Genomic DNA, 14,942 nt, shown 5'->3' on the forward strand with positions numbered 1-14,942 from the left:
GACTCGAAAGTGACAATGGAGCTATCAAGTTCAAGAAAGAGTTAGTTGGGGAGGGGGATGCAGGAAGAAGTGCACGCCTGGAGGCAGGAACAGCATGTGTCCCAGTAGTTCAGGGTGCGGGGCCCGGGCTGGTGAGAAAGGGCAATGGAGAAGGAAGCAGAGGAGACCGTGCAGACACTGCAAGTGCTAGAAACCCGATCCATGCTGGCTTCAGAGGGTGGAGGGCAGGTTCTTCTCGGCTTCCATAATAGCAATGTCCAGCGACCTACCGACTTCAGATTCAACGCAAACGCATCTGGGCCTGGTCTCTATCCCTCCCTCTCTCTTCTCTCAGCATCTTCCTTAGGCGGTTCCCCTCCTGGCATCCCAACAGCTGCAGCATCAGCCGGAGACAGTGAGCCTACTTCCACAGTCCTGGCGCAGGGATGGAGAAGATGTTTCCTGGGCTCCGATTGGCTCAGTAGCCTATCTTTGGAGCGAATCAGCGAGCGGAGAGGGATGAACTGCTCTGATTGGCCAGATCCAGTCACATGCCAACATGTGACGCGTGGAATCTACGCCAGCCGCAGCAGAGGGGTGGGGGTTGTGACCCGAGTTAGATCCCAGCGCAGAAGGGACGTGAGCCCAGCCGAGGTACCGCAGAAGAGGAATCAATTTTGGTATGCAGATAATCACTGCATGGGCCTTGCTCTTTGCGAAGAGGTGTGTCCCTGTAAAGTTGTCAGGCAAACGAAGTGTTTCAAACGACTCCATTTCACGAAGTCTCAACTAATTTATGATTCGTTAGTTGAGATGTTTGTATTCTTCCTTTCTAAAATAAGATGTTGGACTGTAAAGACTCTAGCTAGCTCTGCAACCTCTGATGAATGATTTCATGCCTCATTATTGTCAAAAATCCAAAGCAGAATTGGAGAGATGATGTGGTATAGGGATTAGGTAAGTGAAGACTGGTGCAAAGCCTCTTGGGTCGAAATTCTGTCCATTGCTTTGTCATTGGAAAAGTTATTTAACGTCATCGTCTCAGTTCCCACAACTATTAAAATGCAGAGGATAACAACACCTACATTATACTCTTGTGAGGATTAAATAAGTTACCGTTAATATATGTAAAGCACTTAAAAGAGGACCCATGTGTTTGCTATTATTATGTTATCCGTACAATAGAGAGTAAACATTACCTAAGTTATAAAGAACTTAGGCAATGGATACCAAAAGCATTGTAATAATTTTATAATAAAAGAAAAAGCTCACGCCAGTAACCGCAGCACTTTGGGAGGCGGAGGCAGTCGAATCACTTGAGGTCAGGAGTTTGAGAACAGCCTGGCCAACATGGTGAAACCCTGTCTCTACTAAAAATACAAAAAATTAGCCGGGCGCACACCTGTTATCCCAGCTACTTGGGAGGCTGAGACAGGAGAATCGCTTGAACGCAGGAGACGAAGTTTGCAGTGAGCTGAGATCGCGCCAATGCACTCCATCCAGCCTGGACAACAGAGTGAAACTCGGTCTCAAAACAAAAAACAAACAAACCAAAAACATTTATAATAAATGTGTAATCATTTATTACACACCCAGAACTGTGCTACAAGCACTGTGTTGTCTTTTTTTTTTTTTTTTTTTTTTTTTTTGAGATGGAGTCCTGCTCTGTCACCCAGGCTGGAGTGCAGTGGTGTGATCTCAGCTCACTGCAACCTCTGCCTCCAGGGTTCGAGCGATTCTCCTGCCTCAGCCTCCTGAGTAGCTGGGATTACAGGCACGCGCCGCCACACCCGGCTAATATTTTTTGTATTTTTAGTAGAGTGAGTTTCACCATGTTGGTCAGGCTGGTCTCAAACTCATGACCTCGTGATCCGCCTGCCTCAGCCTCGCGAAGTGCTGGAATTACAGGCGTGAACCACCGTGCCTGGCCGTGTTGTCTCATTTAATCCTCACAACAGTCTTGTGGAATGGGTGCTGCTGTCATGCTTGTTTTACAGATAAGGAAACAAGCTCAGAGAGGTGAAATGACTTGTCCAAGGTTACAGGCCAAGGGAGGCTTGAACCCAGGTATTTGTAATTCCAAATGTCATACTCTGTCCACACTCCTTGTAACCTGCCTGGGCTGTCACATTTGGTGTGGGACTCGCAGCTCTCCAGGGACCAGAACAGGCGCATCCCCGCCCACCGCCCCGCCCATCGTGCCAGCCCGACTCCACCCCTGTGGCTACGCCCACTGCCTCGCGCCTTCCCCATGGGTGGGCCACGCCCACAGCCCGCAGCCAGGTGCCTCCACTGTCCGGGCTCTAGCCCCGCCCCTCCCCCGCCCCGCTCCGCCCCCGCCCCGCCCACCGGCCTCGCAGTCGCCGCGGACGCCGATCTTGTGCATGGAGTCGCCATTTTGCTCTTAGAGACGCCGCCAGGAGACCCAGCGCTTTCTTCCTTCTGCAGCCGAGGCTGCGGCGGGGCCGGGGCTGGGGTCGGCGCCAGGTAGGCGGGCGGGAGCCAGTGGCGAGCGGCGGCGAGGGTTGGCTGGCTCCAGCATTGCGGGGCGCAGGTGCACGGGGCGGGGAGCCCGCGGCGCCGGCAGGCAGACGGGTCGGGGTCCAGGGGTGGTGGCTGCTTGGGGGCTCACGGGGGCGACCTCGCGCCCGCGGCCCTTCCATTTTTCTCTCTCTTCTTCCTCTTCCGTCAGGGGTCGGCTGGGGCCGGGCCGGGCGTCCGGTGTCTGGGCTCTCTCTGCTCCCTGAGGCGCCGCTGGGGAGTCGAACCCTGATGATGGGACCTGTGGTGAGCAGCTCTGAAAACAAGCCCAGACCCAGCCATTCTCCGTCCCTAACCTGACACGGAGCCCGTGATTTTAATTTACCTGATTTTGCTCGTCACGAATATATCTCTCACCCCCTAAAGGATGATTTTGTCCAACTCAGAACTCACCCCAGCAGAGATTGAGGGGGAACCGTGATGAAATTTTTAAGTATTCTGCTCGATAATTTTTCTCTTACTTTGATATTGGCTCCGTTTGGGTGTTGAGCTTTTGAAAGGGATATGAAAATGCGGAATGGGGCTTTGGGGCTTGAGGAGGTGTGATCTCTAGTGTTTAAAAAATTTAATTGCACAAATAGAAATGATTCACCCACATTGTTGAACCCCACTAAAGCATACCCTTCTTGTCCATATTCCTTTCCTGCTGCCCTGGTGTGTACCATTATTACTCAGTTGTGATTTGAGCTCTTTCCACTTAAAGTCATTCATAGGTACTTTTGCGCAGTCATTTATTGAATTTCTATTCTGTGTTTTCCTTAATTACTTCGTTATGGAACCTTTACACAGGTCTGGTGTACTTGCTCTTTAAAAAGTCTTATGTTGGCTATCATCACTGAGCATATAGCTTTTTCCTTATTTTTTTAGGATAATTACCAGAAGTGGAAATACCAAATCAAACTTCTGTGTTCTTTCTTTGGCACTATTATATAAATTGTTTTCCAAACAAGGCATGTTTACAATAGACATTTTTCAAGATCTGGGTATTTGGCCGATTTTGCTCTCGGTATGCAGAATTCAGCGGAGTGCCAAGTCGTTTTCTGTGTGGGTTGAGAGAAAGGCTGTGCAGCCCAGTGTTGCATACGACTAACTACTACAGATCATGCTGAGACTGAGCTATTTCTGCTGCTTAGAGGGTTTGCAGCCTTGAGTAAGTTTCTTCATCTGGAAACCTAGCTTCCCCTGTCTAAAATGAGTCTCATTCTAGTACTTCCTTCACTGGGTTGTCATAAGCATTGTGAACACTCAGAAGATGTTAGGCATGAGTAAACATTCTGTTGGAGAGGTAAGCAGAGCCTGGGATCATAGAGGAGTGGAAGAGTAATTTGGTTTAGAATTTGCCCTTCAGGTTCTCATCAATATTGATATTAAAGACAGATTTTCTTGGAGTGAGGCACATCACTATTAAGCATACATAATAAGGTGTTTTGTTTTGTTTTGTTTTGTTTTATGCAGAGTCTCGCTCTGTCATCCAGGCTGGAGTGCAGTGGTGCAATCTCAGCTCACTGCAACCTCTGCCTTCTGGGTTCAAGTGATTCTCCTGCCTCAGCATCCTGAGTAGCTGGGATTACAGGTGCGTGCCACCACGCCCGGCTAAGTTTTTGTATTTTTAGTAGAGACAGGGTTTCACCATGTTTGTCAGGTTGGTCTCAAACTCCTGACCTCGTGATCTGCCCACCTGGGCCTCCCCAAGTGCTGGGATTACATGCATGAGCCACCATGCCCAGCCAATAAACATAATACGTTTTTATGCTTTTTTATTTTTTGAGACAGAGTCTTGCTCTGTTGCCCAGGCTGGAGTGCAGTAGCACGGTCTCCGCACACTGCAACCACCGCCTCCCGAGTTCAAGTGATTCTCCTGCCTCAGCCGCCTGAGTAGCTGGGGTTACAGGTGCATGCCACCACGCCCAGCTCATTTTTGTATTTTTTAGTAGGGGTTTCGCCATGTTGGCCAGGCTGGTCTTGAACCCCTGACCTCAGGTGATCCACCCACCTTGGCCTCCCAAAGTGCTGGGATTACAGGTGTGAGGCACTGCGCCTGGCCGGTTTTTATACGTTATGATGCCTTTTAGTTCATCTTTCAATTTCATTTGTTAGTCATTGTGACTTATTGAGGTCAGGCATTATTCAGCGATAGTTGGTTTAGCCTCTACTGTGTGGCAGCTGCACAGGGTATACAGCAGAGAATATCATGGTAAAAAAAAAATCTCTGCTACCTGGACCTTAAATTCTGATGGGGAAAGCTTTTTACCAAGGTTATATCTCTGTTGTCTGAAAGGTAAAGGCTGAGGCCCAGCAAGGACAAGTGATGTCCACACAGCCTAGTAACTGGAAGGCAAACCCAACTCTTCACACTTCTACTTCAGCCATCTTTAAGTAGAAGGTATTTATACAGTAGATGCTTTAGAGGGAAGACAACATACTTCCATGTGAGTCTTCCTCATCTGAAATGTGGGTGAGTGGTTTTGAAATGACTGCTAGTCTGTCCAAAGGAAATGATCTCTCAGTGTGGCTTCTTCATTCATGAGACTTAACAGATTCTCAAATCTTATTCAGAAGAGGAGTGTGATTTGCTCTTTAAAAGGTGCTAAGATTCTCTGAAAACGGTGTGTTTTCATACATGTTATAAATAATTCTCACACATTCTAGAGTAAATTTAGAATAAACATAAAGCAGTTATAGCTCATGGGGAAAATAAGGGAATGTTCTCATTTCACACTAAAACCTTGTGCTAACAAGCCTCCTGCCAGTCCCATCTTGATGATTATCATGTTTTTGAGGATAGTCTTTATAACTCTTTTCTGGAAACTTGGTAAAGAACACAGCCTTCATTACCTACAGGAGAAAGGAGAACTAAAACTACAAACAGGCCTTATGGCCAGACACGGTGGTTCACTCCTGTAATCCTAGCACTTTAGGAGGCCGAGGCGGGTGGATTACCTGAAGTCAGGAGTTTGAGACCAGCCTGACCAACGTGGAGAAACCCTGTCTCTACTAAAAATACAAAATTAGATGGGCGTGGTGGCACATGCTACTCAGGAGGCTGAGGCAGGAGAACTGCTTCAACCAGGGAGGCGGAGGTTGTAGTGAGCCGCAATTGCGCCATTGCACTCTAGCCTGGGCAACAAGAATGAAACTCCATCTTAAAAAAAAAAAGAAAAAGAAACAGCCCTTATGTTTTAATAACTTGTGAAATGAATAGTCACAAAACATGGCTATGTTGATAGTCATTTCCAAATGGATGCTCCCCAGTCCACCCCACCGATGTCATTTTGAGGGTGGTCTTTGGTGAGGATTCTATATAGGAGCCTATATCTGAAGCCTAGAACATCAGAGACCATATGCAGGATGTTGCAGGCCATTTTAAACCATGAGAGATAAGGAAAGACTTCAGGAAATATCCTGGAAAAAATACACAAACGCAGGAGAGCTATCTTGAAATAATTTGCGGCTGTCCTGTGGAAAAGGACTTTGATGTTTCCCATAAATCTCTAAGGAGAGGCTAAGAACCACTGGGCAGAAGCTACAGGGAGAGGAATCTCCGCATGTTCTTTTTTTTGTTTGTTTGGTTTTTTTTTGAGACAGAGTCTTACTCTGTCACCCAGGCTGGAGTGCAGTGGTGCAATCTCCGCTCACTGCAACCTCCACCTCCCGGGTTCAAGCAATTCACCTACCTCAGCCTCCTGAGTAGCTGGGACTACAGGTGTGTGCCACCAGGCCTAGCTAATTTTTGCATTTTTAGTAGAAATGAGGTTTCACCATGTTGGCCAGACTGGTCTTGAACTTCTGACCAGGTAATCCGCCTGCCTCGCCCTCCCAAAGTGCTGGAATTATAGGCGTGAGCCACTGCGCCCGGCCACAGCATGTTCTAAGGAAGAATTCGGAATGATGGGCCCTCAGTGGATGTTGGCATCAGACCCTGGGGCTGTTCAAGCTTCTGTTGAGTGGTTCCTTGGTAGGATTCCTACAGATGGGCTTTGAACAAAAGATTTAGGAGGAATGGGCTGAACTACCTCTAAGATCTCTTCCTACCTCTAAAATGCTTTCATTCTAAGTATTCCGACTCCTATCAGGAATCCTGCTGTACTTTAAGGAGCTTCTTATTTGAAGGTTGGGGGGTGTAAAAAAAATGCCCCTCCCCCCATGTCTATTACTGTACTTACATGGTAGATAATCAAGATATTAGAAGTCAGTTCATAGATAGCATGTCCGATATGCAGGGCACTGTGTTAAGTGCCTGGCAGAAATTTTACAGTCACCTGTGGGGTCAGTTTTCAGTTTTTTGGATGGCAGAACTGAGGCTAAGAAATTTCGAGTATCAGATGACTTATGCAAGTCCTCACTGTGAGTTTAGGGGAAGTAGTTCAAGATGCAAACTTGAGTTTGACTCCAAATCCTGTATTTACAACTGCAGGAAGATTAGTTTGTTTTTGTTTCCTTTCATGGACCTGTAACACCCTATTATTTATTTATTTATTTATTTATTTATTTGAGACCAGGTCTCACTCCCATCTTCCAGGCAGGAGTGCAGTAAAGTGGTGCAATCATGGCTCGTGGCAGCCCTGACCACCTGGGCTTAAGTGATCTTCCCGCCTCATTTTTTGATTTTTTTATAGAGATTAGGTCTCACTATGTAGCCAAGGCTGGTCTCACACTCTTGGGCTCAAGCAATCAGCCCACCTTGGCCTCACAAAGTGCTGGGATTAGCAGCGTGAGTTGCTGTGCCTGGCCATACTTTTTGTTCTTTTTTTTTTTTTTTTTTTTTTTTTTTTTTTTTTTTTGAGACGGAGTCTTACTCTGTCGCCCAGGCTGGAGTGCAGTGGCCGGATCTCAGCTCACTGCAAGCTCCGCCTCCCGGGTTTACGCCATTCTCCTGCCTCAGCCTCCCGAGTAGCTGGGACTACAGGCGCCCACCACCTCGCCCGGCTAGTTTTTTGTATTTTTTAGTAGAGACGGGGTTTCACTGTGTTAGCCAGGATGGTCTCGATCTCCTGACCTCGTGATCCGCCCGTCTCGGCCTCCCAAAGTGCTGGGATTACAGGCTTGAGCCACCGCACCCGGCCACCTTTTGTTCTTAAACACAGATGTTGATTGGTTGAGAGATGGCTTTAGAAGTATTTAAGATCCCTTCCAGAATGTTGATGATTAAACGTATTATTTCTTTCATTTATACCAGCCACTCTGCTAGTAGCCTTTGCAGATGCTACATTGTCCTGTAAAAGGCGTTAGCAAACTTTTTCTGTAAAGGACCAGATAATAAATATTTCAGGCTTTGTGAGGCATACTCAGTGCTATTGTTGTTATCTAGAGACAATTTGTAAACAAATGAGTGTGGCTGTGTTACAGCCTGTGTTACAGAAATATGCTTTTGAGGGACCTGATTTGGCCTGTAGGCTGTAATTTGCTGATCTCTGCCCCAAAGCCACTTCCATGGTAGATACCACTGTCCACCTTAGTCACTTTAGGGCTTTGGTTAGTTGTGTATACATTTCTGTTTATAAGCCATAGGCAAATTTAAGGTAAATTGCATTGTAGTCTGCCATATTTCCCATTGCAGATTCCTGGGTTTTGCCAGCTGGAATGCCTCTGCAGGAAGTGCTAGTGGGACTGTGCAAAATAGGTCTCTATTATAATTTCTTCTTGTGTTTTGTTGTTGTTGTTGTTTGTTTTGGATACTGGGTCTTAGTCTGTCCCCCAGGCTGGAGTGCAGTGGTGTGAACACAGCTCACAGCTTTGGCCTCCAGGGCTCAAGTCATACTCCCACTTCAGCCTCCCAAGTAGGTGAGATAATAGGCATGCACTACCATGCTTGACTAGTTTTAAAATGTTTTGTAGAGGTGGTAATGTCTCACCACATTACCCAGGCCGGTCGCAAACTCTTGGGCTCAAGTTATCCTCTGGCCTTGGCCTCCCAAAGTGCTGGGGATACAGGCATGAGCCACTGTGCCTGGCCAAGTCTGTATCTTCTAACCCAGATTGCCAAAATAGACTGGTTGGTGAAAAAGCAAATTATAGATACAGTTGCACAATGACATCGTTTTGTGTTTGAAACATTATATGTATATATACACACACACACACGTGTATATATATATTTTTAAAATTTTTCTTTTTTTTTTTTTTTTTTTGAGACGGAGTCTCGCTCTCTCTCCCAGGCTGGAGTGCAGTGGCGCGATCTCCACTTACTGCAAGCTCCGCCTCCCGGGTTCACGCCATTCTCCTGCCTCAGCCTCCCGTGTGGCTGGGACTACAGGCGCCCGCCACCGCGCCCGGCTAATTTTTGTATTTTTAGTAGAGACGGGGTTTCACCGTGTTAGTCAGGATGGTCTCGATCTCCTGACCTCGTGATCCGCCCATCTCCGCCTCCCAAAGTGCTGGGATTACAGGCGTCAGCCACCGTGCCCGGCCTAAAATTTTTCTTTTAAAAAAATAATTTTTCTTTTTATTTGAGACAGAGTCTTACTCTGTGGCCCAGGCTGGAGTGCAATGGCGCAATCTTGGCTCACTGCAACTTCTGCCTCCCAGGTTCAAGCAATTCTCCTGCCTCAGCCTCCCAAGTAGCTGGGACTACAGGCACGCGCCACCATACCCAGCTAATTTTTTGTATTTTTAGTGGAGACAGGGTTTCGCCATGTTGGCCAGGCTGGTCTCGAACCCCTGACCTCAGGTGATCCACCCACTTCGGTCTCCCAAAGTGCTGGGATTACAGGTGTGAGCCACTGTGCCTGGCCTTTTTTTATTTTTTAGATGGAGTTTTGCTCTCGTTGCCCAGGCTGGAGTGCAATGGCGTGACCTTGGCTCACTGCAACCTCTGCTTCCTGGGTTCAAGCGATTCTCCTGCCTCAGCCTCACGAGTAGCTGGGATTACAGGCATGTACCACCATGCCTGGCTTATTTATTTATTTATTTATTTATTGTATTTTTAGTAGAGATGGGGCTTTGCCATGTTGGTCAGGCTGGTCTCGAACTCCTGGCCTCAAGTGATCTGCCTGCCTTGGCCTCCCAAAGTGCTAGGATTACAGGCATGAGCCACTGCGCCTGGCCTTTTTTTTTTTATATGGAGTTTTGCCCTCTTCACCCAGGCTGGAGTGAAATGGTGCAATCTCTGCTCACTGCAACCTCTGCCTCCTGGATTCAAGTGATTCTCCTGCCTCAGCCTCGTGAGTAGCTGGGATTACAGGCAGGTACCCCCATGCCTGGTTTATTTTTATTTTTATTTTTTGTATTTTTAGTAGAGATGGAGTTTCGCCATGTTAGTCAGGCTGGTCTCGAACTCCTGGCCTCAAGTGGTCTGCCGCCTTGACCTCCCAAAGTGCTAGGATTACAGGCATGAGCCGCTGCGCCCAGCCATATATATTTTTTACGGAGGTCACATGTGTAAATGCATAGAAAAGGTCTGATGTCCCTACCAAACTGATAAGAACCCTCACTTCTGGGGAGGACCCGGGATCGAGGCTGGTGACTTTATCCTTAACTATCATGTTTCAGGTTTTTTTGGGGGAATGGAGTCTCGCTCTGTCATGCAGGCTGGAGTGCAATGGTGCAATCTCGGCTCACTTCAACCTCTGCCTCCTGAGTTCAAGCGATTCTCAAGCCTCAGCCCCCAGAGTAGCTGGGACTACAGGCATCTGCCACCATGCCTAGCTCATTTTTGTATTTTCAGTAGAGACAGGGTTCATCCTATTGGCCAGGCTGTTCTCGAACTCCTGATCTTGTGATCTGCCTGCCTTGGCCTCCCAAAGTGCTGGGATTACAGATGTGAGCCACCGCGCCCGGCCATGTTTCAGGTGTTTATAGGGAGCATGTGTTTGTGTTTTACTTGTATAATTAACATTTGAGAATAATGAGGCCAGGCGCGGTGGCTCACGCCTGTAATCAATCCCAGCACTTTGGGAGCCTGAGGCGGGCAGATCACGAGGTCAGGAGATCGAGACCATCCTGGCTAACATGGTGAAAGCCTGTCTCTACTAAAAATACAAAAAAATTAGCCAGGCATGGTGGGGGGCGCCTGTACTCCCACCTACTCGGGAGGCTGAGGCAGGAGTTGGCGTGAACCTGGGAGGCAGAGCTTGCAGTGAGCCGAGATCACGCAACTGCACTCCAGCCTGGGTGACAGAACAAGACTCTGTCTCAAAAAAAAAATAATAATAATAATGAAAAAGATTAGCTTAGTTTCAGCTCATTGATGATCTCCACCAGCCTTCCCAGAGGTCCCAGGTGAACATACAACTGTGGAAATGCAGTGGGCTTGCTGAGAAAGGGCCCCCCTGCCCACAGCCTGCTGGGTTGTTGCTATTCCTCCCATCTAGCACCTCCATTACGTGATGAGGACACTCAGCCCTGATGACTTCTTTTTTGATTTTTGAGACAGAGTCTTGCTCTGTTGCCAGGCTGGAGTGCAGTGGCACGATCTCAGCTCACTGCAACCTGTGCCTCCCAGGTTCACATCATTCTCCTGCCTCAGCCTCCCAAGTAGCTGGGACTGCAGGTGCGTGCCACCACGCCTGGCTATTTTTTGTATTTTTAGTAGAGACGGGGTTTCACCGTGTTAGCCAGGGTGGTCTCAATCTCTTGATCTTGTGATCCACCTGCCTTGGCTTCCCAAAGTGCTAGGATTACAGGCGTGGGCCACTGCACCTGGTCAGCAGTGATGACTTCTAAGCCAGGGACCTTTTTATTTGTGGCCCACTGCCTGTCATTTGGGTGGTCACTTAAGTGTCCTTCAAGGTGATTATCTAGTCAGCCCGTGTTCCACTTGAGGAAAATGAAGATGAGAGGTCAGTTTTAGACATGACACAGGGCAGCTGAAAGGCCAGGAAAGGTTTTATGGTAAACAAGGATTACAGGAAAAGCTGGGAGTAGATGGGTCATTTATTCTTTGTTTAAGGATTAATCAGTCCTTGTTCTCGCTAATGGCTCTGCCATTTTTCTGTGTGTTAATCCAGGAGGAATTTTGTTGTCAGAGAATAAAAGGAGGTTGTCCATAATTGACTTTAAGCAGCAATCAGTAAAACATTGAGCTCTTCAGCTCCGCCTTTCTTGTAAGTTTATCATTTCTTCTCAGTGCTTGTGAACATCACGTGATAATGTATTTCCATAAATTTGGGACCCTGAAATCCAAGTGAACTTTCTGTTTGTCCATATATATCTAATATTTTAAAAATACTATTAGGATAGAAACTGATTTCCTTCAGCTGAAGTCATTTCCTTTAAAAAAAGTTCATTCAGGTGTATTTCATATCATATGGCAGTTTTTAATATGTGTTATATCCTTCTAGGCTCTGGAAATTGGAAAACCAAGAAGGTTTTGATGTTTTGTGTGACGCCACCTGAATTAGAAACCAAGATGAACATAACCAAAGGTGGTCTGGTGTTGTTTTCAGCAAACTCAAATTCTTCATGTATGGAGCTCTCAAAGAAAATTGCAGAGTGAGTTATAATTGTACCATTAAAATCTATATTCATTATGTAATGCTTTAAATTTGATAATCAGATTAGCGGTGATTGTTAAACTTGAAAGCAGGTATTTTATAATTATATGTGTATCTTCTTTTTCATCATGCAAGATGTTCATGTAACATGTCTCATCTGTATATATTAAGGGCTATTCTTTTTATAAACTATCCCATCTCCCTACATATTCTTTCAGCAGACATTTATTGAGTGCCTTATAAGTGCCAGGAATTGTATTAGGTGCTATATATATATAAAATTATTTGAGTATAAAGCACATTGGGGCCGGGCGCGTTGGCTCACGCCTGTAATCCCAGCACTTTGGGAGGCCAAGGCAGGTGGATCACGAGATCAGGAGATTGAGACCATCCTGGTTAACATGGTGAAACCCCACGTCTACTAAAAATACAAAAAATTGGCTGGGCGTGGTGGCACACACCTGTAGTCCCAGCTATTTGGGAGGCTGAGGCAGGAGAATAGCTTGAATGTGGAAGGCTGGCAGTGAGCTGAGATTGCACCACTGCACTCAGCCTGGGCAACAGAGTGAGACTCCGTCTCAAAAAAAAAAAAAAAAAAATTGACATGTATATTATATGAAATAACTTATAGCTTATAGTTTAGCATAATTTTAGATATTTATTAAACAAATATTGTACCCCTACTGTGTACTAGACCTTGATCTAGATATTGGGGATTATCAGTGAATCAAGATCCATCCTTTTTATGAAATTGACATTTTAGTAGGAAGCCAAACAGAAATCAAGTCAACAAAACAAACAAGGTAATTTCAGATGAAGATCAATGCTATGAAGAAAACTGTGTGAAACGAATGATGGGGCAGGTTGTTCTGCTTTAGCATGTGTGCTGAAGTGCCTTTAAACTGAGGGGATGGTATGTGAGTTGAGAAACCTGAATGAGCCACCAAGTGAAGATCTGGAGGCAGAGCCCCCCAAGCAGAGGGGACGGAAGATTCCAAGGCCCTGCAGCTTGCAGGAGGGGTCCTTGGTGTGTCTCAGGAACATGGGCTGGAGTGCAGAGTGTCCAAGGAAGATGGCTGGTGAGGCAGGCAGAGAGGGACTTCATAGTCCTTCCTGGGAAAACGTGGGGTTGGGGTGAGGGGCTAGGTAATGGATTGATGTAACAATTTAATATTGACTTTAAATTTTATAAGAAGAATAACTTTATTTTATTTTACTCATCAATTTACACATCTCCTTAAATAGTAAAGATACTGGGTTTCTTCTATTACTTTTTCAGCTTTTTCCCCCTTTCTCTTCTCTAGGCGGCTGGGGGTGGAGATGGGCAAAGTGCAGGTTTACCAGGAACCTAACAGAGGTGAGCAATCTTGGGCATGTGGAACATTGACCTTTTCATGGAATGTGGCGTATTGGCTCAGTCCTTCATCCTTTACTATTGAAACAATTTGATTCAGTTGTACATTTCCATTAGCAAGAAGTCAGGCAGGCAAGGTAGAACAGAGTGGTTTTTTAGCTCTCACTAATACCAGCTAGATATGTAACCCTGGTGCAATCATTTCTGGGGCTTGAACTCCATTTCTGAAACTTCATTCAGTAAAAGCTGCAGACATATTTGAACCAGCTGGTCAACTGAATGAACATGAGCTCAACCGTTGCTTAAATTTATGTCACCTTAGGCAAGACGAATAAATCCTGTCACCTTAGTCAGGATGAGTAAATCCTGTGTGATCGCAGTTTTAGTTAGTTATTCTTTACCGGCACCTAAGTTGCCTTAGGTTAGACTTCATAAAATATTGTTAAGAAATACTTTTTGCTAATTGATACATGTCATTACATATTATCCCAAGTTGTAAAAAAAAGTGTTATTTAATCTTTGTAGGGCCGGGTGTGGTGGCTCACACCTCTAATCCCAGCAGTTTGGGAGGCCGAGGCAGGCAGATTCCTCGAGCTCAGGAGTTTGAGACCAGCCTGGGCAACATGGCAAAACACTGTCTCTACTAAAAATACAAAAATTAGCCGGGAGTGGTGGTTTGCACTTGTAGTCCCAGCTACTAGGGAGGCTGAGGTGGTAGGAGCGCTTGAGCCCAGAAGGTAGAGGCTGCAGTGAGCCATGATCACACCACTGCACTCCAGCCTGGGTGACAAAGTGAGACCCTGTCTCAAAAATAAATAAATAAACAAAAAGTAATCATTGTAATTTCTTTAGCAATGGTGAATATTTGATATTATTTTAGGCCAGGTGCGGTGGCTCATGCCTGTAATCCCAGCACTTTGAGACGCCGAGGTGGGTGGATCACCTGAGATCAGGAGTTCGTAGACCAGCCTGGCCAACACGGTGAAACCCTGTCCCTACTAAAAAGACAAAAATCGGCCAGGCATGGTGGCAAACGCCTGTAATCCCAGCTACTTGGGAGGCTGAGGCAAGAGATTCGCTTGAGCTCAGGAGGTGGAGGTTGCAGTGAGCCAAGATTGCGCCATTGCACTCCAGCCTGGGGGACAAGAGCGAGACTTTGTCTCAAAAAAAAAAAAGAAAAAAATTATTTTAGCAGGAGCATTGGACAGCTTGCATGGACTTCAGAGTTACACACCTTATCCTTGACAAGTTATTTAACCTTTCTAAACTATGAATTAACTGTAAATTAGGGCTGTTTTGAGGATTAAGTGGGATAACTTGTGTGCCTAACAGTTTTTGGCACACAGTAGATGATCAATAAATACTTATTCCTGTTCCTTTTCCACTAGAAGATTTAAAGTATGTATATATATATATATATATATATTTTTTTTTTTTTTTTTTTTGGTAGAGTAAGGGTCTCATTATGTTGCCCAGGCTCATCTCAAACTCTTGGGCAAAAGCAATTCTCCCATTTCAGCCTCCCAAACTGCTAGGATTACAGGTGTGAGCCACCAGGCCTGGCCCCACTACAGGATTTTATCAAATACTTATATATTTTAAAGCCTACAGGAGGCTTTGATAAAAAGGCAGAAGTT

At 46.0% G+C, this 14,942-nt stretch overlaps 1 protein-coding gene across 9 annotated transcripts in view; it reads left to right on the top strand.

Moving 5' to 3' along the window:
* The first annotated feature begins 528 nt into the window (after positions 1-528).
* Positions 529-14,942, top strand: part of LOC105465877 (phosphoribosyl pyrophosphate synthetase associated protein 2) — a 79,050-nt gene continuing 64,636 nt past the window's right edge. Inside the window, exons 1-4 of one of the 9 annotated variants that reach the window (XM_071082476.1) lie at positions 571-659; positions 11,466-11,561; positions 11,799-11,949; positions 13,256-13,308. In XM_071082476.1, coding sequence (XP_070938577.1) covers positions 11,831-11,949; positions 13,256-13,308 — 172 coding nt within the window. In that variant the 5' untranslated portion in view covers positions 571-659; positions 11,466-11,561; positions 11,799-11,830. Of the gene's footprint in view, positions 660-2,256; positions 2,467-2,638; positions 2,767-4,074; positions 4,094-8,282; positions 8,302-11,465; positions 11,562-11,798; positions 11,950-13,255; positions 13,309-14,942 lie in introns of those variants that run through there. The other 8 variants (XM_071082473.1, XM_071082474.1, XM_071082477.1 and 5 more) reach the window with 8 other exon arrangements.

Source organism: Macaca nemestrina, chromosome 17 (genome assembly GCF_043159975.1).
Source record: "Macaca nemestrina isolate mMacNem1 chromosome 17, mMacNem.hap1, whole genome shotgun sequence".
Taxonomy (NCBI): domain Eukaryota; kingdom Metazoa; phylum Chordata; class Mammalia; order Primates; family Cercopithecidae; genus Macaca; species Macaca nemestrina.